Source organism: Erithacus rubecula (assembly GCF_903797595.1).
Source record: "Erithacus rubecula genome assembly, chromosome: 8".
NCBI classification, from domain to species: Eukaryota; Metazoa; Chordata; class Aves; order Passeriformes; family Muscicapidae; genus Erithacus; species Erithacus rubecula.
The window spans coordinates 17248165-17275227 of NC_136659.1; the positions used below are offsets into that span (position 1 = coordinate 17248165).

Below are 27063 nucleotides of genomic sequence, written 5' to 3' on the forward strand. Positions count from 1 at the left end.
TTAGGATACTTGATTTCAAGTGTTTATGGAAATTACTATTGTATCTTAATGACCACATTTCAACATTTTCCCGTTTCCTGCCTGAGATTAGGAAAGACCCCGACGTCTGTGAGGGTGCCACTGCCCTCTCCTGGGCACAGCCTGCCAGGCCGGCAGCTGCCTCCCTCTCCTGGGCTGTGCAGTGACATAATGGAATATGTGTGTATTTTTAGAAACTTAAAGAGGTAAATTCTGTCCTCTGCTCTAAATATAAAACTGGTCCTGCATGCCTGCCACCAGATTTTTAAAATCTTCAGCTTTGACCAACCGTAATCCTACCGCAGGGCCCGGAGGAGCTGCCAGGAGGAAGGTGGTACTTGCAGAGCAAGGTGTGCTGGAGAAGGAGCCACACTGATCCCCAATTTTGATGTGAACACACACTTCAGCTATGTGCAATTACTAACTGGGAGGAGGACAGCATCACAGCAGCAGTAGTAATCTCTTCCTTTGCACAACTCCATTTAATGAGGCAAAAAAGTTGAAAGCTTGGTTTAACTGCAAGTAACAACATTTCTGTTGGTAGAACTGCCTGAAGGCTTCTATCTACAATGCCCAGAGTGTAGACAAACACTACAAACCTCAGCAAACTGTTTTTCAGACAGCAATGAATGCAATAAATACACCATGCAATAAATACACATCCCATGAGCTGGAAAGGGAGGGAGAGTGTAACAATGATAAAAATCTGTACCTCTGCAGGTTCATGTATGCTCCCTCTGAAGTCAGTCACTGCCCTGCTCCTGACTTTTGGGAGTCAAGGCTGACATCTCTGGTATGAAAGTTCCAAACAGTTTAAATTTGGATAGGAATAAAGGAAGACAAAGAATGCCTGCTATCCAACTTCAGACCCAGCACTTAGTAACAAAAGAGGACATTCATATTTTGCATTTTAAAACAAAAGTATTAGGAAAAATCACAGAATCACAGAATTGTTAGGGTGGGAGGGGACCTCTGGAGATCATCCAGTCCTACTCTCCTGCCAAGGCAGGACTACCTGGACCAGGTGACACAGGAATGTGTCCAGGTGGGTTTTGAATGCCTCTATGGACAGGGAGACTCCATGAACTCCCTGGGCAGCCTGTTCCAGTGCTCTGCCACCCTCAACACAGAGTTATCCCTTATGCTGAGGTGAAAGTCTGTGTTAGTTTAAGACCCTTGCTCTTCATCCTACCTGGGCACCTCTGAAAAGGAACCATTGTCTTGGCACTACCCTTCAACATATTTGAATGTAAGGATGAAAGCTCCTCTCAGTCTACTTTTCTCTAGACTAAACAGGCCCTGCTCTTACAGGCTCTCCTCCTATGAAAGATGCTCCAGACCCCATATCATCTGTGTGGCCTCCACTGGACCCTCTCCAGTAGCTTCTTGTCTCTCTTGTGCTGAGGAGCCCAAATGGGCACAGCATTCCAGATGTGGCCTCACCAGGGCTGAATAGATGGGGAGGAACACCTCCTTTGACCTGCTGGCCACACTCTTCCTGATGTATCCAGGATCCCACTGGCTCTCCTGGCCCCCAGGGCCCACTGCCAGCTCATGGTCACCTTGTCATCTACCAACCATCCCAGTCCCTCTCTGCAGAGCTGCTCCTTAGTAGGTCAGCCCCCAACCTGTGCTTCTACTTGGGGTTACTCTTCCCCAGGTGCAGGACCCTACACTTCATCAGCAAACTTGCTGCAAATCCCAAAGAGAATGGAAGCAACATTTGTGTCACCATCTCTGTGCTACACCTCTTTATTCTGCCCTCTTGGTTTTCCTACTCAGGGCAATTCTGAGAGTGGTTGTCCTGAGCAGCACCAGAAACATTTCTGTTCTCAGGAAAATTAGGCTCAATTTTAATATTTACTAATTAATGTACTAATATTTGCCAATGTATGGAAGGGTAAATGAAGGATTCTCCTAATGAACTGAAATATATTTTCTCACAAATTTGATGTGTAAACATGGCCCTAAGAAATCACAGATCAAGGAGAATGGAGAGTAGCACAGGAAAGAAGAATATATATTAACAAGGTTCTATACAGTCCTATAAGAAAATGAACAGAATTACCAAATACAGAATGCTTTAGCCTCTACTCTGTGTGGCTGTCTGGAAAGAGAAAATAAAACCACACTGACTATACTGAACCTCACTTCCAGCTCCCATATGAGTGTATACTTACTGGGCTGCTATCTTAATGTATTTCTTTAACAGCTGAACACGCTTGCTGAGTTGAGAGCAAAGGCAAATCTCGGTGACCACCCAGAACTGAATTTCATTGAATCTTCTTAAAAACAGGTCCAGATTTGCCGTGGTCTTTTTAAAATTGTGCCTTCCAAAAGTGTGATAGATCAATTCCAGCTAAGAAAGAGAGAACAGTTTGGAAATTTTTTTCAAGTTGTGTTTCTTGGACAGAGGAAAGAGGCTAAGAATGATGAAGTAAGTATCTAGCCTGAAACTTGCTCTGCAGTTTACATTTCTATCTGCATAGATGAGAAGGATTCAGGTTACAAATCCAGTGTAAAATAGCTGAGGCATAGTAAAAGTGTGACTACAGATTATATATAAACAGCCTAATACCTTAGAACAAATAAAAGTAATTCAACAAGCAGCACATGCTCAGAAGAAGTCTAACTTTGTTTTTCTGTTTTGCCCATAAAATTAATAATGTCTTATACTTTCAAAACTTGTAGGTGGCTTTATTGTAGAATTTTTGAAAATCAAGCTTAGAGAAGGTTTTGGAAATAATGCCAAAGCCTACAATGCACAATTATAAACCTTCTAATAGATTCTAACCTGCTGAATAGATAGATCCTCATACCTCATGCACACAGTTGAAGAGCTCCCAGTCATAAATTGTCATCTGATGTGCTAAGTCTTTGGAACTCATCAATTCAAATGTTCCTACTGTACCAGTAGATGGTCCTTCTTGTTCTGGCAATGGTGCCTAAAAACAGGAAAATATTATAAAAATATTTTAGACATGCTAAATAGTATGGTTGGTGCTTTCATTCCATTATGTTTCTAATATTTCTTTTTCAGTGTGACGACTTTCCTAATCATATTTCTAATAGTAAAAATGAAATTTGCAGTAAAACTGAAATTTGCTTTTAATCACAGGCAGGTACTAGGAAATGAAAAATCAATATCTAGTATGCACAGGAGAGTCAGGAAAATTCTGAAAGCTCTTCAGAGACACTCTAAGGAAATAAACCAGACCTTTCTCAGAGTGTTATATTTAGCATTGTTTTAAAAATTGAATCTATAATACACATTGTGCTAACAAAAGCATCTGTGTTTGTTTAGGAGCATAGGTCTTTCCAAAATAAGTTCTATGTTTCCTTTTTCACATACACAAGTAACTAGGCCACCGAGGACAAGCCAAATACTTTTACATATTCCTGATTCTAATGAGAATTAGCATGCTGTAGAAATCTTCCGTGATTGCAGGATCTTCTGATCACTTATGAAATAAACCTCACACCTTCTCTTTGACAGCACAAAAATTCGATGCACAATTTGTGATTGCAAATTCTTGGCTAGGCCGATTAAAATGATATAAATGGAGTCTTAGGAGAAAGAGCCAAGTACAAAACATTTCTGAAAGGCACCCAATAAATGAGATGTGATCTCGGTTTGGCACTCAGGTGAGGCACTAGACAGGGATTTCAGGCTGGTTTGATTTGCGGTGGGGTGTGAAGCAGCCCGCTGGGGTGAAGTGCTGGGAGCGGAGTCGCGGGCAGCGCGGGCAGCGCGGGCAGCGCGGGCAGCTCGGGCAGCGCGGGCAGCGCGGGCAGCTCGGGCAGCTCGGGCAGCTCGGGCAGCGCGGGCAGCTCGGGCAGCTCGGGCAGCGCGGGCAGCGCGGGCAGCGCGGGCAGCTCGGGCAGCTCGGGCAGCGCGGGCAGCGCGGGCAGCGCGGGCAGCTCGGGCAGCTCGGGCAGCGCGGGCAGCTCGGGCAGCGCGGGCAGCTCGGGCAGCTCGGGCAGCTCGGGCAGCGCGGGCAGCGCGGGCAGCTCGGCAGCGCGGGCAGCTCGGGCAGCGCGGGCAGCGCGGGCAGCTCGGGCAGCTCGGGCAGCGCGGGCAGCGCGGGCAGCTCGGGCAGCGCGGGCAGCTCGGGCAGCGCGGGCAGCGCGGGCAGCTCGGGCAGCTCGGGCAGCGCGGGCAGCCCGGGCAGCGCGGGCAGCGCGGGCAGCTCGGGCAGCTCGGGCAGCTCGGGCAGCGCGGGCAGCGCGGGCAGCTCGGGCAGCTCGGGCAGCGCGGGCAGCTCGGGCAGCGCGGGCAGCTCGGGCAGCTCGGGCAGCGCGGGCAGCTCGGGCAGCGCGGGCAGCGCGGGCAGCGCGGGCAGCTCGGGCAGCTCGGGCAGCTCGGGCAGCTCGGGCAGCGCGGGCAGCTCGGGCAGCTCGGGCAGCTCGGGCAGCTCGGGCAGCGCGGGCAGCTCGGGCAGCTCGGGCAGCGCGGGCAGCTCGGGCAGCGCGGGCAGCGCGGGCAGCGCGGGCAGCGCGGGCAGCGCCGGCCCCAGCGCGCCGGCTGCTCCCGGGAGAGGGCGCAGGGCGCACACACAGCCGCGGCTCCAGCGCCGTGCCTGCTCCATCTACAATTTGAATAAAGAGTACAAAAGTGTTCTCTAAAAACATCCAGGGTGGCCATTAATATTACAGATAACCGCAGATTGCTTTGAATTGGGATTTGAACAAACACAAAATTTCTTTAGTTTATGATAATGTACGAAATACAAGTACAGCAGCTTTGTGTAGAAAATTCTAACTTGTGGAAATATGTGGAAAGAGAATTGCCTACAGATTGAAAGACGTCTTTTTTCCCCCATTTGGAGATGAACACAATGTAGCTGTTACCATAACAAACACATATTTTCCAAGGCTAGGAAAGAAGCACTTAGATGCAAACTCACAGCACATTTGAAAATTCATCTACCCAGAACAATTTTCACAAGGGAATGGCCAAATATAATGTGGAAAATGTTCATGAACAGGAAGCAGCCAGAAGCAGGAATGTGAAAGGATTAAACTGGGAGACAGCTAAGGTTGTAACATTTTTTGATTCATTTATACCTCTTTGAAAAAATGCAGCTGATAAGGGGTTGTAATTTGCTATGCAGTGCTGAGGACCATTTTTAAGGTGCTGAATGTACTTCCCTAATTCTTACTGAATTCAGTCTAGTTGATGAAAAGTAGCACATTGCAGTCCTATATCTTAGAGCTCCCTGCAGCACTCTGAGCACTTGACAGATGGCAAATAGCACAGGGAAAAGGCATGGAAAGCCAAGACAATTTGCTGCCAAAGCTATGTGTACACAGACAATGCAGAGCCATACCCAGCACAGTTGTACTGATGCAACACCCCTGCTTTACAGTAGCATGCCCCATGAGGGTATCTACTTGGCAGGATTAATTAACCTTAAGGGAACACCAGAATTTAATAAGCTGAACAAGAGGTATCTCTGCATGGAACTACATATGCTGGATGTGCATTCCCTGGTTGCTAAATTGAAAGCAGCAGCAAAGCATAGATTTTACCATATCCATAAAAGAAATCAGGCATACATACTAAGTGGCTTGTTAAAAGCATACAGGAGGCTGAAACAAGGCTAGGAGTAATAGAGTTCATGCTGACATGACTTGGCAATGACATTTGTTTTTAATGAAATAAAAGGAACAAAAAGTACAGTCAAATCAAACTCTATAAAAGCAGACCCCATGGAGATTGCTAGAATGACTGTATAAACTGTAAGTACTTATGAGCAATTCTACCAAAGAAAAAAACCAGACTTTCTACCAGGAATATTTTCTGTGGTTCTATTTGGAATTATCTCAGATTTTGACACAGTAGTTTGTGGGGAATGAGAAATTAAAAAAAAATAAGGAATTTACTGCTAGAATCAAATCTCTAGGATGTTTTAACTGGTAACAACTATCTTAGAAAATATATCTCTATGACTTTGAGGAGATAATTCTGTAATGAAGAATTTCTGCATGTCTTGGTAGCAATACTCAGCTTTTCCTAAATGCTCAGTGCAACAGTGAGAGTGCTGACATCAAGTTCTGCTCTGTGGATGGATGGATTTCTGGTTTGCTTCAGAGACATATATAACATATATATTTATATATAACATTAGCTTGTTTTATTTTCAGGGCTCATCCCACTGAAGTGTGGCAAGCCATTTGTTGCTAGTGTTTCCATTAGCTTTATCTAAAGTGTGAATAATGCAAAAAGGGCCAGGTGTTCACCCAACCCAAGCCCTGATGTTGCTGAGCACTGCACACATACATACCAAGGAATCGAACTGCTCCCGAGGGCAAGCAAACAGCCGGCCATTAACGCTGAGAGTGGTGAACACTGAAACATCGTGGGGCTTGAGCACAACCTTCTCTGTAAAAATGGAACAAGTTTGTTACACAGAGAGAGAATTTACTGCAGGATTGATCCACCAACTGCACAGATCACCCTTCTGGGAATAAATTTTGCCCACTAATCCAATGTTGAGGATACAGAATAGAAGACAGCAAGATCCTCTTTACTGAAGTGAAGAAATATGATAAGCTCAGCCCAAACCAGTCTCCTACAGAACCACAATCCTAGTCCCAAACTGTACAGACAAGTAAAGAAGCCTGTGATGCTATCACAAGAAACTACCTGCAGAAGTTTAGCCTAATTAGGGAATCCATTCAATCACTGCTGAGCTGTAAGCATTTGGAGAGCTGTTCTTAAGAGAAATTGCTCTGGAAGGCAGTAGCTGCTCAAGGAGGTGATGGAAATGCATTACAACATTTCTAAAAGAGCACCACATCACAGGTAAAGAAATTATAATGAAGTAACTCACAAACAGTCTCTTCCAGCATATGTTGGTGGTGAGCAAATCTGACAATAAAAAATTGCTTCAACTGCAAAAAGTAAAGCTGCCTGGTGCCAGTTCTCAGGAAGTGAGTAATTTTTGGCAAGCACCACTGTTTGCAAAAATGCCTTTCCACACAGCTCTCATTACCTCTGTGTGTCTCCACACAGTCATACTCAACCAAAGCACTTCAGCAACACCAATTCTCCAGAATAATTCACCCTTCCAGTTACTCTCACATTTCCACAGCCTAGAGGAGGCCCTGATCCCTGACCCTCTGCAAACACTAGGTCAGTGTGTTTGGCACTAAGTTGCTCTGTAGTGGTTTGCAGACAGAGCAGTCACTGCCACAATATGTGCACTGCAGGGTTTTCTCCCATTACTGATACTTGAGTCTAGTATGAATTTATCCACATTTACCTGCTATTTCTCTTGTTAAAAAACTCTTACAAGTTTAACAGTGAAGGAAAATCAGGGCAGCTGTGCTCTGCAACATGCAGATACACAAGCTTCTCAATTGGTCCTGCATCCCATATGAGCTGGTCTGTGCCTGTGGTAGAGGAAGGACTTGCCTATCAATTAGGACTTTTGTGAGAGCTAAACATGCACATAGGTATAAAACCTTGACTGAATGAATCCTTCAAGCCCTCCAAAAATTCTGCTTCACCATAACTGAGGAGTGTTCAAGATGATGTAAGTACAGTACCTCCTCCTGAACTCATCTTTACTATGATGAGGCCTTCTCCAGAGCCCAGCTTGTCTGCTACTGCACTGATCACCTCCTTCACAGAAGATGACACTGGCACACGGATAGTGGTGTAGGTTTGGTCTATGCAGTACACCTTAAACAGAACTAAAGAAAAAAGCATTGCACAGTTTACACCATGTGTGAAAACCTCAGATTTACCATACAAATTGTTGTCACTTCAGAAACCACTCCTCACAAATGAGACAAAGAAACAATAAATAATACATAGCTCCCCATTCCTCAGATGCTCTACAATTTCTAGTACAGAAAACTCTGATTTCCCAGAGTTTAGGATTTTGGATTCTCAGTGTTCAGCGAGCTGCCTGTCCTATGAATGAGAAAGGTGCAGCCATATGAAAAGAGCAGTTCTGTCTGTCAGGACAGACACAAGAGGTAATACTTCCCTGGCAGAAGGAACTGCTTCTCTCTTTGTAGGCATAGAAAAACCACTATGGACAAGAGAAGCTGCATGACTGGCAGGATGTCTGCTGTTCATATATGGTTAGTTCCAGCTTTTAACATGGTTCTTCTATTGGTTTGATCTATGCCACCAGCTTTCTCAGCTACATGACCTTGAATTTTGTTACCTTGTTCTTACTGCTGTTCACTAGCAAGAGCTATCCTTCAATATCAAACATGTTGAAGAAGCAGCTGTTTAGGAGAAGGAGTTCCACAAAAAAACCATTAAGAGTACTTTATCAGTAATCCAAAAGTGACATTCTGATATGCTGCTGTAAATTTTACCTTAACCTCTTCAGAGAATCAAACAACAGCAATAGGGCAAACCAGCAGATTTGAGTTTTTAGGTTGTGTGCCTGGAGTCTTGGATTCTAGATGCATGGTCCATGGCACATTATCTGCTCCACTCCTACCTTGAAAAGGAACACCTGTACATTTTAGCTCAAACTACACAGGGAGACAGAGGTTCAAATATGACCTTCAGCTTACACTCTTTATTGCACTGCCATTACCTGCAGTACAGTATCCTATTGGTTCTGCCCTGTTCTGTTCATTCCTTATTTTAAAGGTTATTACATCTTCTTCTGAGAAAGTAGTGTTTGATAGCACAAGTAACTAAGGGAAAAGACCAGAAGCACCTCTAATCAACAATGGAGAACAGTGGGTTAGCAAAAGTAAAGAGTTTGTTTCAGACCAGGCTTCAAAATTCTAGGTAGGTACATTCATTTATATTTTTTGAGACAGATAAATTTACATAGATGTCAGTGGCTCAAGAAAACTTAGCAGAGAAGAAACTCACCTTCATCACTGCCCCTGATAGGCTGGCGTTTCTGTGCCCTGTCATCACTTGTGTTGAAGAGCTGCAGAAGAACTTTGTGCTGAAAATGAATCATCAAGACTCATATTAATGCAAGAATAAACATGTGGTACACATGAACTACAATACACCTCTTATCAATGGCAGGAAAAAGAGTAGCAATGCAAAATTTGACAATGTTAAAAGCAATCTCTCAATATAACAAATGAGATATAGCTCATATATCCATGATTACTAAAGAGAAGATGCTTATGAATTTGCTGTGCTTAAGATGTCACTTGAGAAAAATGGACAAATAAATTTTTTTACCTTCTTTTGTGGTGCTTTAGGTTCTTCAGAACTATAAAGGGGTAAAGCATAGAATATATAATTAAATATTGCTTGGAAGATTTTGTGTATAAAATCACCTATAGAACATGGACCACTTGTCAAATGAGCATATCAATATAATCACATTTATATGTGAAAAGATTAGCTGATACCACAGTTAATCTATGACCAAGGCAGAAAAAATATTGTACAAAATTCATGTAAGCATGAAATAAGCTCTGTCAATCTCTCAGTGAGGGTATGGTCTTTGCAAGAATGATGTGGAAAAGAGGGCCATAGACATTAATTCAAATAAGCCTGCATGCAAACTTTCAATTTTGTATAACTGAGTGTCATTCACAAAATGGCTTTTTAATAGATATAACCAATAAATTTTCTTCATCAATTTACTGACAAAAAGGGCAGGGGAAGGAAAGAAGCAAAAACGATGCTTACATTTGCTTTACAATTTTCTCTAGCTCTGGAAGTTGCTCCTTTAGTACTGCAATCATTCTAGTATCATCTGATACAGACACATAAAATTCCTGTAAATGATACAGAATAGTCTTTAAATAACTATAGGGGTAAAGGAGCAGCACTCAGAAGAGAGGATTATGAGATGACATCTGATAGCTTAATGGTTATAAAGAATGATAATCTGCATAGAGGAACACATGCTGGGTCCAACCCTCTATTACTTCTACTTGTTTACCTCCAGCTGATTTAAAGCAAGAGTTATCTATGCAGAAGGGAAGACTGATGAGGCTCCTTAGCTCACTGCAACCACTGACTGCTTGTGTAAAACCTGCATTTTCACATTGTCAAGGATAAAGACTAAAAAATCCACAAACAATCTAGAATGATAGGTTCTTTTATTCATTGCTGTTGTAGTCTTTAACTGACTCTCAGCTACTCTAATTCACTATGGTATCACTCCCTTTTAAACCCTACTCAAATCTCTTCCTGTTTTATCTTCATAAAACCATCCCAAATTTGGAATGATCTCTGTGCTTGCAACTAGTGATTCTTCTTCAACTTCTATCATCTCCAAAGCTTGAAAAGCTTTCCCATGTGAGCTTGTGGGGTGCCTACTATTCTTAAAGCCCCTCCCTATTCCCCTCTGCTAAATCTTAGATTCAGTTCTAAGCTCTTTAGGGCAAGGACTTTTGCTCAGCCAGTAACACATGGGATTGTGTTCCATAAACACAATACAGAATAAGAATGGCAATCACAATCATTTAACATGACATCGGCAGTGCATTCTTATCTCAGAAATCCAAGGATATGGCAGCTACCACAAAGAATTTGCAAGGGCTCTGAAGACAAAGATCTTAAGTTACAATAGCTGCAGTATGGAAAGGACTTTTGCTTCTTTAGTGGCAGCTCTCCAGCTCCTTCCTGGCACACCTCAGCCAGCCACAAACAACCCTCCAGTTCAACCCTTAGAGCTCCTGAACCATTCACAAGAAAATACTAGAAAAAGCAAATTCAGCTACTGCTATAACACAAGCAACCCATGCAGTGCTTTGAAAAGGATCTGCAGCACTATTTTCAGAGGTCCAGAGGCTGGCAATGGTTCAAACACTCTTGTGCTGCCTGTACTGTCTGCAGCCAAACCTGAGAAAACAGTTATAAACGGAAATAAACTTTGCACTTGGGAATGACCTCTTTCACTTCAGTGATACAATGATTCCTTTATACCTCCAAAAAGGCCATTGCTGCTTCATCTTCTTGCAGTAAATCTCCATATAAAGCAGCCCACTGCAGAACCAGTCGAATGACTCGCCTTTTATTGTTGAGAGCATAATCCATTTTTTCCTGCTCTGTACCCTGAGAAGGCTGGGCATGATAGGTGCCACAGTGTCAAGGAAAACGTTCAATGTTTGGAAATATTATACCCAGTATGAATTCATGAACAACTGACTTCCAACAAACCACTTTCAGGGTGCTCAAACATAACTTTCCAATATACACTTCTAAATTCTGACATCCACTAGCATAACAATTTGCAAACTTTTCATTTTCATACAGTGAATTTTCTGAAGGATCACAGTTCCACTACAGAGATGGTTGCTGTAGGAGAAAAAACAGATATGACACTTGGAATAACAAAGAGGATTAACCATGGAGACTGAAGAAGGGTATTTCTCCTTGTTTCTCTTTGGAAACAGTTGAAGAAAAAAGAAAAATGTCACTTTGCGTTTATTAAAAATTCCAATTTGCATTAGTGAGAAAGACTACCAGAATGGCCCACCAGTATTATTCCTTTTGTTTATACAAGTCGTTTTAACTCAAGATGAACCTCATTACCATTAGGGGAGGGGGACTTTGACACTTACAGCCTAAACTGACTACAAAAACACAGGGTAAAATAATAAATTTTGCAGTAGCCTCATTATCATGAGGAAATCAGACATTTCCACCATGTCAAATAAAGTGCATTTAGGACACAATGCTCTGTGAAAGTTATTTTGTGATGAACAGTAAGAAAAAATGGGAAACATTTCATTGACCTTTTTAAAGACAAAGTGCCAACATTACAAAAACAGACAAATAGCTAAAAGGCCAAAAGTAACATTTAGTGAAAGGAAAAAACAAGAAAAACAAGTAAGGGCACAACGGGTAATAAATTGAGATAATTTGAGCCTTTAACTTGTGTGAAAATGAAGTATCCCCAGAAGAAACAAAATATGACAATTTGTGTGTCTGTTTCTCACTGAAAAAAGGTTAACAATATCTATTCAAACTGTTCCAAATACACTGAGAGCTGAGTGGGAAGTAAGTGCACAGTGAGTGCAGTTACATCTTCAACTTTGCTTCCCAGTTATAAGAATTCTGATTCTGGACTGCTATGAGTAATGCCATTCCCAATTACATAGAGACATGCAACATTAAAATACTGACACTCTCTCTCACAGCCATGTCCAGCATCCTTGCATCCTTTCAAGATGCACTTTCAGTTGCTGTACCAAAATATTTTTAAAAACTAATTAGAAAATAAAAGTATTAATGAGGTACAAACTATATAAGATATTTATTCTAAGCTTCTCATTTAGAAAAATTTCTCTAACAATACTATTAATAAAGTGCAATGGGGAAAAATGCCTATTAAATCACACTTTGAAATAATCCTGCTGCCCAAAGCTCCTGCAGGGATTTGACATTCTAACAGGGCTACTGGGGCACTCATTTGACTGACAAACTTTTGGAAATCTGTATTTTAATTTCATTTGGAAAGGTTTAAAACGAGTAGAGAACTGAACATGACAGTATAATTAAGGCAGAAAGCAAGTCAGAAGGTCATAAGAAGTACATAATTCAATGTCTCGGGGAGCAAGTTTAATATTCTACTGAGTTATTTTTCTCATGCCATATTTACCTTTCAAACACTATAATTATTTAATGTATTTTTACTTTCTTATTAACTGACTCACCACAGGCACTGGTAATTTTTTGGTGTATTTACTGCTCATTTATATTGATTTCTCTTTTATTAACATTATCACCGGGTAAGTCAATGAAGGGTTCTCACATTTTTATGTGATCTTCAAGATGCAGCTTCACTACAGACTGCAGTCAGAAACAAACTGTGATGTATACTTGTAACAAGTGTCAGATAATTGCAAAATATTTATCAACACTAACATGGTTTAAGTTCAATATATACATATGTTTCTAATTTTGTCTAGCATATGCTAAGGAATTGAAGAAACTCTGAAGGCTGTGCTTCCCTGCATAGGAAGACTCAGCTATATCAGGAGCTGTGCAAGATCATTGCTACAACAGAATGCAAACTTTTTGGTGGCACAATGGCAATTCAGTTTAGCAAAACACTCATAGAGAGAAGTGCTGAAGAGCTATCATCTACAGAGAGTAAAAGAGGAGTTTATACTTTGTAAGTATTTAGACAGTGGTCCTTCAAAGGTGCACTCCTGCACACATGCTGACACACTTGCATTAACCCAAGTGCACTTTTGGAGTTGCTGCTCTATTTCAGGTTTTCTTTCAGGCCTTTCCTGCCTCCCTCTGACATGCTGTAGCTCTGAGAATTTGACATTTCCATTCTGTGAAGAAGAAGGGAAAAGGGGCCATGATTCAACACATAGGACTTATATCCTGATCCAGGACAGGGGAGCATTGTCCTTTGCTTGCCTATAAAACAGAAGTGATTTTTAAAAATATTGCAGGATCTACATTCTTTAATGGCTGAAAAAGACTTGGTGTGCCAAAGGACAGCACAGAATAAGTGTGGAATCCACAGCAAGCAATAATGTTACTTAGATGAAATGGTGCACCTGTCCATTCAGGATTAAAATAACTTACAAATGACTGCTGTAAAAGAAGTGAAAACCCAAATAATTTATACTCTCTACTATGCTTGAAAGCACTTTAGTGGTCGAGCTCTACTCATACTAGTATGCTGCCAGCTAAAATAGTATCCTAAGTGGGTGTAGGAAAATAGATTTGTTTTGATTCAAAATTGGGAGCTGAAGCAAAAAGTCGCCATCTGAATCACCTTTCTTCTTTTTCTGTTTTAATTTCCTCATTGAGCATAACTAATCTCTCCTTAGTCTCACAGCACTGCTGAACATTTTCGTTGTGTGATTTTGCTCCAAAAAGATGAGCTTTGTTAGAAACCTTTCAACTCTAACAATAAATTTCAATGGTACAATCAACAAAGCCACAGTTAGCTGTTCCATATTCAGAATGACCAAATAAATAATAATTCAGCTCCAGGAAAAGCTAACACTAAAGCACTAGGATAGCAGTTACTTCCAGCTCCTCTCTGAAAAGAATTAACATGTTGCTTGCCATGACCCACTGAAGACCAGTGGATGATGGTCTTAGCATCCTCTCCAGAATAGATTTCATGTGAATATTTGTCCTTAAGTGTGATTATCCTTAACTTTGATAATCAAAAGAGCTTTTCCCCTGTAAAGATTGAGGTACATTTTGCTCATGGGTCTGATTTTCCCAGTTATTGGATAGAGGTATTCAATCATAACTGAGGATAGAGAAGCCTGACTCCCAAATGGGCTGACTGAGCAACATGACCTAAATGAATCAGGACAAAACACCCAAACATTAGAAGTGCTGCCCCTTCTTCCCCTCTCACTGCTGTCAGCAACATCATTTCATAATACTTTTGATATCCAAAACAATGTGATTTTGGAAAATGTGTTTGTTTCAGGTGTGCGGAAAATCTTCTACAGACCAGTTTCATGGGTCCAAAGGTCTTCAAAACAATTACTCTCCTCACTAGGAGTAACACAAATGGATTCTCAAGCTTGCCAGACAAGGACACAATGCTCTATTTTGTGGTTTCAGGAGGTGAGCTTTCCCAGATGTCACTCGCCCCACTGAGCTTGAAGGAAAGCACTTTCACACCATTGCAATTCTAAACAAATAAATAGGGAGCTGAAGTTATTATATCCCTGTCAGAATTCTGTAAAACAGAAAACATTATATGTTTATTTAATGTTCCCAGTCACTTGATAGCTTCAAATCACTGTGCAGAAGGAAAACTCTCAATGTCCAACAGCTCTCCAAACTAAATAACCTGCCAGTAATTGACAGATGGACATTTCACAGACTCCTGTGAAACACGCAGAGTATGAGAATCACCCCCAGCTCTCGATGCTCTCCACTATTAAAATTTCACCTTCTAGCATTCACATCCAATTGAAGCTTCTTGCAGTTTGCTTGCATTTGCTATAGATTATTATTACAGATTATCACTAATTTTTCATAACAATTAGGACAACACCTAGGAACTACTTACCCATTAATCTACAAGTTCAGTCAGCTCCTTGCTAGAGGCAGCATGCAGCTTGAAATCTATAAAATGGACCATTGAAATCACCAAGACATAACTATCCCCGTTAAAATATAAATGCTGTAGTTCAGCAAAACCCAAGAAATTCAGGAAGGATACAAGATAGTAACCCAAACATTTATGTCATTTCACTTATCTGGTGGAAGGACAGTACATTTATTTCCCTTGGAACAGTAGTCAGCACAGGAAATATACACTTTTCATGGTCTGTACTGTATCTCACCATGGGTTATACACCATCCATTTCAGAGTTGTTGAGCTACAGACAGCTGCTTGTCAGACAGTGAGAATCTACTCACAAGGCACAGCCTTCATCGAAGTGATGTTCTTCTTGAGAGAGGGAAGCTTCACTTTCGTCACTGACAGACATAGTGGCTAAAGAAATTTAACTTTTGTCTTAAAAAAAGGATATTGTGCCATCAAGGCTGGGCAGAGCTGACTATTTGGCATAAAAACACAGTGCATCATAATAAAATCATTTAAAACAGAATCTGTAAAAAAAAAAAAAAAAGAAAGAAAACAGTCAATTAAGCCTCTGAAAACAGCTTGAGGATTTCAAGGATGAGTTTTCTTCCACCTGAACTATGTTATTAGCCCTCTGCAGAAAATAGAGTGGTCTTATTGCACTTTCTTTGTAGGCATTAGGTACAAAGAAGGGTAATGAACACATATTAGCAAAATATTAATCTTTTAGTCTTGTCTGCATGAATTTTATTGCACTTACATTAACAGGCATTTGCCAGTGTCAAAGAGAAATCTGGCACAGCAAAAAGCCCCACATCTGTGCTGAAGGGAAATGTTTGGGTACACTTCCCTATAAGTGCAGAGTTCTACACAAGGAAGAATTGGCCTTTCACACCTTGGTACCTAAAAAGAGCTTTAACATTTGGCCTTGGGAGTTACAATACCAGGCAGCACAGTTAGTATATCCTGCAAAGGAGAAGGCAAATAATTCCATTCTTTGTTGATTTCCTAGCAGTGAGTAGAATGTCTTAAAAGAGATAAATGGATGATAAAATTTCTGGGCTTATTTTGATTCAAAAGTATCACAGCTGCTACAATTACACTAAAACATATATGAACAATATGACTGACATTTTCTCTGGCAAAACCCAGCAAGCTATTTTTTCTGCTACAATGACTTGTGGTAGAGCTGGTGTAAATCCCAGTTTGCCTTATCTTTGTATTTGTGACAACAAGAAGGATTTATAAAGCCTGGCTACAGAGGCCAGAATGAGTTTGGTAGGCTTATATGGAATCACTGGGAAACAGTGAACACAATACCCCAAGGTGCAATTTTTACAGTGCAACACTTGAGATAACAGAAACATTTACAAACATTGTAAGGGATGGCAGACAAAATATGAAAATAACTGTGCCATATAATATTACATTATTGCTTCTACTTGTGTAATTCCTATATGAAAGTATCTCGCAGTTGACAAAACTCTCCTCTGGAAGGGCAGCACTTTTTTATTGTAATACTCAGAGCAAACTGGTTTTTAAATACTCTTAAACTAAAGGAATGCATAAATGAAAAATTTAGTTTTCCAGCATTCTGTGAGGCCATATCCTAAAAACAACTTTATGAATTGTGACATTAACATATTTTATTGGGATATAGGTACAATCTTGTCACAATATGTTTTGGAAAAAAAGTTTTAAAATTTTTTAAAAATAATTTGTTTTTGAAAAATACATGCATACTGTGGATAGCAAACTTCTGATTATGTGGCTGCAAGCCTGAAGAAGAATATTCTGCTTGTAATTCTAGTAAACAGGTATCCTGAAAAGGACCCCTTTTCTTCTTTCTTTAAAGTCGTGAAAACATGCACTTTAAAAGGATTTCTGTAATTTTTCTATTATTCCATCAGTTATAGATCACTGTACAGGTTTCTCCAATACTATGAGGCCAATAACAGATCAACTGGATTTAAGAACATTTTAAAATATATACTTAGCAGACATCTGTAATGCAAAAAGAACCTACAAAAGCAATCTACATCGTTTAATATGTCTATGCATTATTTTATGAGAATTATGAGGATTTTCTGTGTTTGATTCTTAAAAAAAAAAAACTTACTAAAATGTAAGTCTGCAAATATTTATATCCCTAGATGTCAATTCTCTGTTCTCAGTACATTAATGAAAAGCAGTCTATTAAATGCATGTGCAGCAATCTGCATTCTTGTGACTTGGCCCATGACATGCTGGACTCTTCTCCTTTGAGTAGCAATTCCTTTTTCTCTGCACATGGGAAAGTATCACAACTACAGAATTCAAATTGTGATACTTTAAATGTGATACAAAAATTTGAGAACACTTACACCATACAATGTCTGCAGGTATCAAGGTATTTCACAATATTAAAGTGACCTCCAGAACAAGAAGCACCATTACTAATGGGGTTCTCTGTCCAGGCCTTATGGCTGTGCCTAATTAAAGTTGTAACAGCTGGTCTGGCACGTTGGAGGATTTTGCTGTTCTACTATGACCTTAAAGTACAAATACAATAGAGCAGGTTTGAAAAAGTGGATTGGTATTTTTAATTCTGGCTTTTCTCAATTCTCTTGGGGTTGTTTCAGAGCAGTAGACAGTTTTTCCAGGAAAAACTACCACTGGGTGCTTTTCAAAGCATCACATTGCAGTGCTCCCCCAGCAAATGTACCCCATCCTATGTGGTAATAGTAAAACAGCTTCTGCCATGTAGATACCTGTTGCTTCATTTAAAGTTGCTTCAAGGCGCATAGTTTCTAGAAAGTGCTCTAAAATTTTCTCTGGGGTTCCTGACATCACGATATACCTGAGAGAGGGAAAGGAGCAGTTAGCATCTCATAGCCAAAAGAGCTAATCAAGAAATAATTGTGTACCAGCAAGAAGATCAGGACTGCTGTGCTGCTCTGTGTCAAACAACTGCTCTGACCAAAATCTCTGTGTGCTTAGGACAAAACCATCCACAATCTTTGCTGGCTTCTCCCCTGTAAACCTAGAAGCAGTTCCCAGGTTTCATTCTTCACCTTGCCCAGGGATGAGAGACTGCCCCTTCCTCACACAAGTGCTTCAGTATAACACCACCATGGTTACACCACAATCAGATGAGCTGCAATGGTCCAAACTCAGAGCAGTACAAGCAGAAATGCTCCTCCACTGAGAATAAACATCTCAGTAATGAGATGTTTGAGATATAATGACTTGCAGTCATTAAAGGGCCTTAACAGGCTTATTATGAGCCTGAAATAAGAACCAGTGTGTATCAGTGTCAACACAAGGAAACTAATTTTTTCACCATCACTGACAGAGGTTGGTCTGGCAAGGTGGGTGCAGAAATGAAATAGCACATATCTTCAAATTTGTGCAATGCCTTGCATAGCTGAAGTAAGTGTTTCAAGTTGATAAACTGAGGATTGTACCATTTCCTGGAATTAATTTAGTGAGGTGAGAGAACTAGTGCTTTTGCTTCATGCAAAAACCCTGGCAAGATTTTAAGTACCAGCAGAATACCATATGATATTGGAAAACTTGTTCTGTCATCTTTTTTTCCTGTTTTCTCATGGATCAGATTTTTTTATATTTCCCTCCATTTTTTCAATCATTGCATTTTTTCTTTTTTTTTTTCTTTTTTTCTTTCTTTTTTTCTTTTTTTAGAATTCACCTGATAAAGTATGAAACTTAAAAAAATAAAAGAAAAAAAAAAGAAAGAAAAAAACCCAGAGAAGTGAAGATACTCTGCTCCTGCTGAGAAATAAGTGGTGGAGCTGAGCTCCTGGGAGCTCCTCCTCACTTTGAGCACTGACCGTCACAGTTCTTTTACCTGCCAACCTCTTTGGAAGAACTGTATTGATGTCCCAAGAACACAAACACTTGTTAAGCCAGTGCACATTCTCACAGAGATACTAACCAAGTATCTAAGTGAGTGAAGCAGAGAAATCACAGGTTGCTGTACTCTGAATATGAAAGTGAAAATGAACAGTGAAGTGACTTGCAGGGCTGCTGAATTCATCCTGCACGAGTGTGATCACCCATAAAGAGTTAGATCGTGGGAGTGGTAACTTCAGAGCCAGTCCTCCCAAGCAAAACTGTCACTGTTTGAAAGCACAGCTCAGGGAGCTGTGGAGGAGCTCTGCCTCCCCCATAGAAGAGGCAGTGGAACCCAAACTGTAACCAAAAGGATCTGCTCCCAAAGTGAAGCCTTCCCCAAGGCCAAGGTTCTCTTTTTGGCAGTCATTTTTAAAAGTATTGAACACTCAACTATCAAATCCCAGTAACACAATCTGGAAATCAAGAAACATTGGCAATTTTGGTTTGGACTCTCAAACATAAATGTAGCCACTTACTCTATTTACTAAGAAAAGAAATGTCATCCTCAAACCCAGTGAACTCACTTTGAAGACTTTAAACATAAAGACACTGCCAATAGTAATAAAAAAGTAATCCAACTGGTGAAAAGCAGACAGTGAACCTTCAGGGTACCTTCCTCTTATGAGTAACTTATGCCTGTTGGTCATAGCTACCAGGAAAAGCTCTTGCAGACACATTTATAGTACCCAAAACCTAACCTAATGAGTCAAATATTTACAGAAATGAAATTCTGAGCTTTACCTGAAAATATTCCTGCTATGGAAGACCTAAATACAGCCTAACTTAACCGTTTATCATAAATATCTCTGGCTACTTTTATCAAATTGTGGAAAAAACTGCACCCAAGTTATTACACAGTATCTTGGCTGTTTTTTGAGAGAAAGTGAAGTTCAGGGTAAGGATTCAAAACTTGTCAAAATTGTTTGAATGCTTCTGAAGAAAATTGTGTATCCATTTGCAAATAACACATTTACAAAGCCTTTAGGGGTTTTGCCAACGTTAGGAATGATAATAGCCTCACTCTACTCTTACCACAGTAGTATCCAAACAGAATTGTACTTTTTCCTTTCCAGTAAGAAAGAAAAATATAGTTAATATTGTTATTACAGTGCTAAACTATTCTGTAAGATAAGCTCTGCAACTTTCATTGCATGAGATCTGTTTTGTATATAAATTGTGCATAGCAAATTCTTATTAGCATCTAGAGCTCAAGATACAAAACAAAAATATACATACTTAACAACAAGACAATGTATTTTCCTCAGGTCTTTTACACAGTAACTCAAATTAATAAGGTTTCATCAATCTCCCTGCTTAGTCTATTTGGTAGCTTATTTGAGATAAGTATTTACTCTGAGATCTTCAGGGAATTATTGTGTAAAGACATAGAGCTGGTGTGCTGCTAGAAATGGATGTATTACTGAGTATGGGGCATGTGCTGATGACTGAAAAAAGAAAACTTCATATGCAGTGTAGCCTTCCTCTGAAAGGGAATATGCTATTGTTTGGATAATGGTACCATTCAAAAAGGTTAATAATTGTCTGACATTTGCATTACTGAATGAAAACATACTTGTGCTGAGGCTGAGAATTTCCTTGATTAGAAATTCTGTTTCCTGCTGGGATCTTCTCCAACACCAAGACATCTTGGTCGTGTTCTTTGAGTCTTACTGTATTTGCTTCCACATCCTGCAAGACAAGTTACTTTTAATAAATGTGACTATACCTGATTTGGGTGATTAGTTACTCTAACAAACTGCATGACTTTCAAACACAAAAGACTGGTGTTGGTTCTTTCCCCCTGTATTTATCTGTCTTTATTATGTTTTCCACACAGGCAGAGGTACGAAGAAAGCACTGGAACAGAGGCAAGAAGCAGAGAATTGTGGGAGAAACCAGAGCAAGAACTATGTCAAAAAACTCAATTTTATGGAGAAGTCAATTAAAAAAAATTTGCTGGAAAACAGTCTCTCCAGAACTTCCCATATATAATGTAATCTCAATCCTCACTTATATACAAACACAATTTTCTACAATCTGACTTTTCTCCAAAATAAAATAATTGAAAAAAAAAAAAAAGAAAACAGCATTTAAGAATAGAAGGTCTTGGCTCAGTAAACTATTCATTTTCTACTACCAGCTCATTCATAGTAGAAAAATAAAAAGTTAAGTATAATGTGCATTTAAAAAACACAGATAAAAATTAGTAAGACCATGGACTTGGATATTCTCTGAAGTATAGACCAAAGCTTAATCAGTTGTAAATCTCCACAGCCAATCCAAGCTTACTGCCAAAGGGATCCTCATTCCCTTTTGTACAGTATCCACAAGTAATTCTTCTGGTGAAGTACCCCTTTTGGACTGGTTTTATTGCTGCAATACTGGGCATATATAGGATAAAATACAGGCTGATACTAGTTTTGACTTCCTCTACTATGAATAACCACAAAAGAGTCTGAAATTTAAGAATTACAGTTGGACTTTGGAATACATTTACTCCAAAATGAATAACTGTAAAATTAGTCTGGGAATATCTTTCTAGAGTTTTCTGATAAGGACATCTGTCTAAAGACATATGTAAGTTACTCCATTTACCATTTGATTCTGCCTTGAAACTGTTGAATTTCATGTACCTGACACTGACCTACATGAGAGAAGGGATGATCTTGTTTTTTTCAATATTTGGACAGAATATCACCAAGAAATCCTGTGCAGCATAAGGAAAAACTGAGCAGGGCAAATGCTAGATTACAGAACATGTGAGACAAAAAGATTCCATTTGGTTGCATTTTCATGTTTGAGCTGGTAACTGAGAGAGGAAAGGTGATGAACATATTTTTTACCTGACCTTTTAATTGTTACATCTCTGTTACACAATTAGGCATACTACAAACAAAGCTTTTAATATTAATATATGCATGGAAATGACAGCCTCTAGAAAAACTTGCAAGTTCTGATACCACAGTGTGAGGGCAGCCCTTCCCACTCTTACCCTGAGGATCCTGTTGAAGTCCTCCTTATCCACTCTCAAGAAGTGGCAGTTGTCTTCCCGCAGAACAATGGATGCTGCTCTGGGAGCGTCATTCACGAGAGCCAATTTGCCAAAATCATCTCCTTCGTGTAGAGTACATACCACACCCTGCATGCAGCAAAACATTTACATGCAGAAACCCATCATTACTCTGGATTCTATTGAAAGTCCTCGTACAAACACTGGACTTCACAATCAAATACCAAAACAAATCTACTTGGCAGGAAATCAACAGCCAAAATAATAACTAGGAAACAATAGTTGATAGCTGATTATTACTATTACTAAAGAGAGGCAAGAACAGAAAAGAATCAGCTTGTTCTCTGAAATTGCATTCAGCTTGAAGGATTCTTCTCAGCCTGCCGAAGACAGAAAGTTGTCAACAATTTTGTTTTTCATTTACAGAGGACCTAAAAAATCAAATCAAGTTTGCAGAAGTAACACAGAACAAACAACACATCTCTAGCTGTTGTACATCAGCAGTGCTCCATTTCGTCCAGTTTACAGTAACAGAGGATCTGGCCCATCCAGTGATGCAAAAAACATGGCTAAATGTGTTACTTAGAAACTGACTTAGCACTATGGCCCCTGTGCTAGATTTTGGTGAAATGCTTTGTTTTCAAATGGAGGATTTCCAGTTACTGAACGAGAAACCAATAAAGAAGTAGGGTTCTTAAAGACTCAAGGGATTCCTGTGTACCAAAACCTACTTTTTTACCTTGAAAAATCTCTCTCATAAAGAGGAAAGGTAATAAAGATGATTTTGGATCTATGGCTTAACTAAAATGAACAGCTGGCATAAATTTGGAAGAAGTTCATCCAACTTGAGAACCACCAAGCAGTATTTTTGTCAGATATGCATGAGAACAGTTAGTCATCCAAATGCATGACAACATGGTGGTAAAGGGATGGGGCAAAACCCCCATGAGAGAGAACTCCGGCAATTCACCAAATTCCAGCAAATTACTTTGTCCTAAAGATACTGATGTAACTGTGATGGATTATATTCAAAAACTGTGTAATATATCCCAAAATTATAGTGCAATCTACTGGAAGTATAATCAGTGAAACCACTGGATCATTTCTTAATAAAATTACAATTTCTTTGTTTTGTCAGACAAGGCAATTTTTCTCTACATTAAACTGTATCCCTTCAAAGTTTATTCTTACAATTTCAATAATAACAATCATATAAAATAGCTTCTGAAAAAAATACCTTGCCGTAAATGACTACGTTTACTGATCCCTTTAGGATAATGTACCAAGAAGTACCTTCTTCTCCCTGATTAAATACTACAAGAGAGAAAAAAGATTTTATGGTTAGAATATGGTTATTCAAAATATGGCCAGATTCTGCACCCAATAAAATTCAAGATAACTCTACATCATATAAATGTCTACCTTATAAAAGGGCATACTAGGATTTTAAAAGCAATTGCCTTCTGAATTTAGAAAAAAGAATTAATAGCCATATTATAGTTATTTATTACACTGATATGAAAAATGCATTTGTTCCAACAAGTACTTTATCAACATATCAGGTTATCAATTACTAATTAGCACACAGGTTGGATCCTGCTAGTAGCACCATGTAACCTAGTTCTCTAGTGAATGTGAATTTAATATTCATTGCTAAAATGTCTCAGTATTAACATGTCAGTGTAATTCACCAAATAAATCCTTTATTTGGGCAGGAAGATTTTTTTAAAATACAGAATTATATTAAAATAAATTTTAAATAGAGATTGGTAAAACCAAAAATTCTAGATAAAAACACACCCAAATTGTAGGTGATGCATACACTCAATGAAGGATAGAATTAATTTTAGTACAGTCCCCACATTTGACAACAGTCTAAGGTAACATTATTACCCTAGATTTTAAACATGATGCGACAATCAAGTTTGAAGGATGCATCCAAGTTTTGCTCTTGTCATTTAAACATTAGGAATTTAAATGTTCATAGCACAGGTAAGAAAGAGAGCTGACAGGACTCCATTTACTTACAGACTGTTCCTGCTTTGGGATGTGACTCAAAAATGAGGACACCTGCTAATTCTCGTTTCACCTTAAAATAGAGACAGAAATTATAGTTATTATACATATCTCATTCCTCCTGGTGATAGGGTCACATAATATAGCCCCACTGCACTTTCCTTGCTCTGCATCATTGATCAGTCATTGGTCTGCTTCACTTGATTTCCCAGTTCCTATTGATTGCCTTTACAGAGCTACATTTCCTGGCTCCAAATGGCTCAGACAAGGGCATCTTTAAGATAGTGTCTCCACATCTTTCTTTGTACACACACGTGTGAAATTACCAACAACTGACAAGACTTGAAGAAAGTTTCAAATGGTAATAGTTAATCTGCTACAGGAGATAGCTAACAATTGTCAATTACTCCATGGAAGTATTCCTGCTGTCTCCTGAGAAATCTGGTTCAGACTGACGTGAGTCTGTCTGCTTCTGCTGCACCAAGCTGTGAGGCACAGCCACCTGGACCTGCTGAGTCCCCTCTCAGCCTGACAGCTTCCCAGGCAAAGCATCCAGCTCACCACCTCTTCCAGGAGCTGGAGAATGTGACACTGCCCTGGGTGTCACACAGCTCCTCACTGGGTTTATTTTGCCCTTGGTGTGATGAGCTCTGACTGACTGGGCAGCTGTCCCTAGTGAGACACTGCTTACAACTGATTCTTGTCACTGCAAACACTGTGTTACTGCCACAAAATAGCAGCAGCAGCACTGGGAATCTCGTATGATCCTGAGCTCTTCTGTGTGCTTTAGGTTCTCCTCTACAACCACAACTCTCCAAGGAGTTAGAGGCAAATTTCCAAGCAGCAGGATTCATGTATTCTGAGAATGGCAGCTGGTGACAAGCCATTCTTCAGAGGTACTGGCCACTTCAGTAGGTACTAGCTACTTCAGTGTAACTTAACCCTGCCAAACACAGATCAAAAGTTGGCTTCAATATGTATTAACTAGTAGTATTTTTATCACTACTATCTGGTTTGTTTAAATTTAGGAAAAAAAAATTTAGGCCATGAAGAAAGACTTGGGAAGGAACTCTCAAATTCTGGGTACAATTCAGATGAGAATCTGATAAGATGGGTGGAAAAATGGGCACTGATGTACTTAAAAGGTACCCACCCAACCTTGGTGCTCAGGCATCAAGTATAAATATACCATATCAGCCACCTCTCCTAAAACTCTTTCCTGACAATCAGGGGAAAGAACTCTTATTTTGCAGCCTGGAGAAAAAGAGAGATAAATAGAGGTGTTTGGACAGGCTTTTTTAAGTATACTGACCAGTGAACACACTCAGAGGCCTGTGATTTCTGTAACACTTGGCTCACCAAACTCCTTGATGACTTCTGCTCAAAGACAATGATACTTTCATAAGGCCAGGAAATACAACCCCATTAGCACTGTTCTGTACATAGCAGAGAGCACTCCTATCAATTTATGTCCTCAGATGTCTTCTCAGTTTATTCAGTCATTGGCCTTTGCAGTGAATGAATCCACTTGATGAAGCCCAAAGTTTGACTTATTTTTAATACTGTATTATATAATTGCTTTTCATTTATACATTAACTTCACAGGCTTCTCTAGCAGGATTTAGTTCATCGCCATGAGACTTGAGCTTTATCTGTTTTACTTTCTACTGCTTTTAGTGTATCTAGAAAACTTACTACTTTAGGAATTATGCCTTACTTAAAATATTTCCGTTTCCTTACAAGTTGATTGGTCTTGTGGTTCATAGAAGCAATGCTGTCTGTTGCTCCTCTGAAGATTTCCTCTAAGCTAGTCATGGTTTCTGTCTTCTGCTTTAGTTCATGATGCATGTAATAAGCTGGCATTTCCAGTTTCTTACTAAAAACATGGAATCATCTGTACTTCACAATGCCAAGCATTTTTTGCAGTTTGTATCACCTGCCATACTTGTTGCATATAGTATTCGCTGTGGTATCTGACCTCAAGACTGATTTTCTTCTGAGCTGAAAGTATTTTGTTCTTCAAAATTTTTTATTCTGGGTTACATCTGCAGTACTGAGAATTTTCTCTGCTCCCTCTCAATATCCATCTATCCTTGGTACTTTCTTTTGTTCAACTTTTAAAGGATCATTTCTGGATCTTACAGTAGTCTTTCTTTAATCACTTTTTTCTCTACATTACAGGGGATTCTAAAGGCTTTTGGTTGTCTGTTCCCAAGCTGAGGAATACATCTAGTGAAGGTAACTCTTCAGGTACCTTGGTTTGCAAGCTGCAGTTTGTCTGCAGATTGAGCTCTGTGTGGGAGCCCAGGGGGACAAGGGGCCATGGACTGCCAACCCTTTTCACAGCAAATGGCACAAGCAGCACCAGCCAGGTGCACAGCAGGAGCACAGGACATGGGAAGAAGAGTGAGACTTGCAAATGCTGGGATGGTGAGGGGATAAAAGCCCAGGGGTTCCTTTACTGGGGGGTCACTCCTCAGAGGCACCAGCTCAAGCTGTTTCTGTGTTACTGCATTGTGAATAAATTGCTTTATGGAGCAAGACATGCAGGGCTCTGCTATGGGACACCAGGGGTGGCAGCAGTGAGGAAACCTGGTCTGCTGTGTGAGTGGGGGATGTGCAGGAGTCCAGCAGGACCTGCCAGGTCACTGGAGCTGCTGCTGGAAGGGGCTCCAGCCCAGCAGTGACAGTCTCTGGTACTGGGAGTGTGACTGCCAGAGGCTCACAAATGGTCAAACTGGGAACTTTCCTTAACACCAATGTAATTACATACCAACTCCAAATGCCTACTTTTTTTGAAAAATGTTGTTCAGGTTTCTATAAGCTTGTATTGAGTACTATCTTTCTGTAATGCAGCTTCACAATTAGCTGCATCTGTCCAAGTTATCTGAGAATGACTGAAAATAACAAGAGATTCTGAAGAAGGTATCCTCAAATACAGATCTACTTTCTGACTGCTTTCCTTTTTATGAATGCAACCACATCTTATTGCTTCCAAGTAAAGTGCTATTTAGCTTGTTTCAGTTGTCTGTACATGCATCAATGATGATAAGACTTTAAACAGATGCATTATAGAAATCAATTCTGCAAAATTCAGTAGTACCAGTTCCTTCATATACACATGGATAGTGACCCAGACAGTGG

General features: G+C 39.9%; 1 protein-coding gene across 7 annotated transcripts in view; it reads right to left on the minus strand.

Annotated features, from left to right (window-relative positions):
* Positions 1–27063, minus strand: part of RAPGEF4 (Rap guanine nucleotide exchange factor 4) — a 138521-nt gene that overhangs the window by 19701 nt on the left and 91757 nt on the right. For all 7 annotated transcript variants that reach the window (XM_079310294.1, XM_079310299.1, XM_079310296.1 and 4 more), the window contains 14 exons: positions 23932–23992; positions 23141–23217; positions 21886–22032; positions 20467–20582; positions 17750–17838; positions 15448–15526; positions 10901–11051; positions 9656–9744; positions 9200–9230; positions 8873–8951; positions 7573–7719; positions 6306–6403; positions 2838–2963; positions 2199–2377 (listed from right to left, as the gene is read on the minus strand). In XM_079310294.1, the coding sequence (XP_079166420.1) occupies positions 2199–2377; positions 2838–2963; positions 6306–6403; positions 7573–7719; positions 8873–8951; positions 9200–9230; positions 9656–9744; positions 10901–11051; positions 15448–15526; positions 17750–17838; positions 20467–20582; positions 21886–22032; positions 23141–23217; positions 23932–23992 (1469 nt within the window). The remainder of the gene's footprint in view (positions 1–2198; positions 2378–2837; positions 2964–6305; positions 6404–7572; positions 7720–8872; positions 8952–9199; positions 9231–9655; positions 9745–10900; positions 11052–15447; positions 15527–17749; positions 17839–20466; positions 20583–21885; positions 22033–23140; positions 23218–23931; positions 23993–27063) is intronic.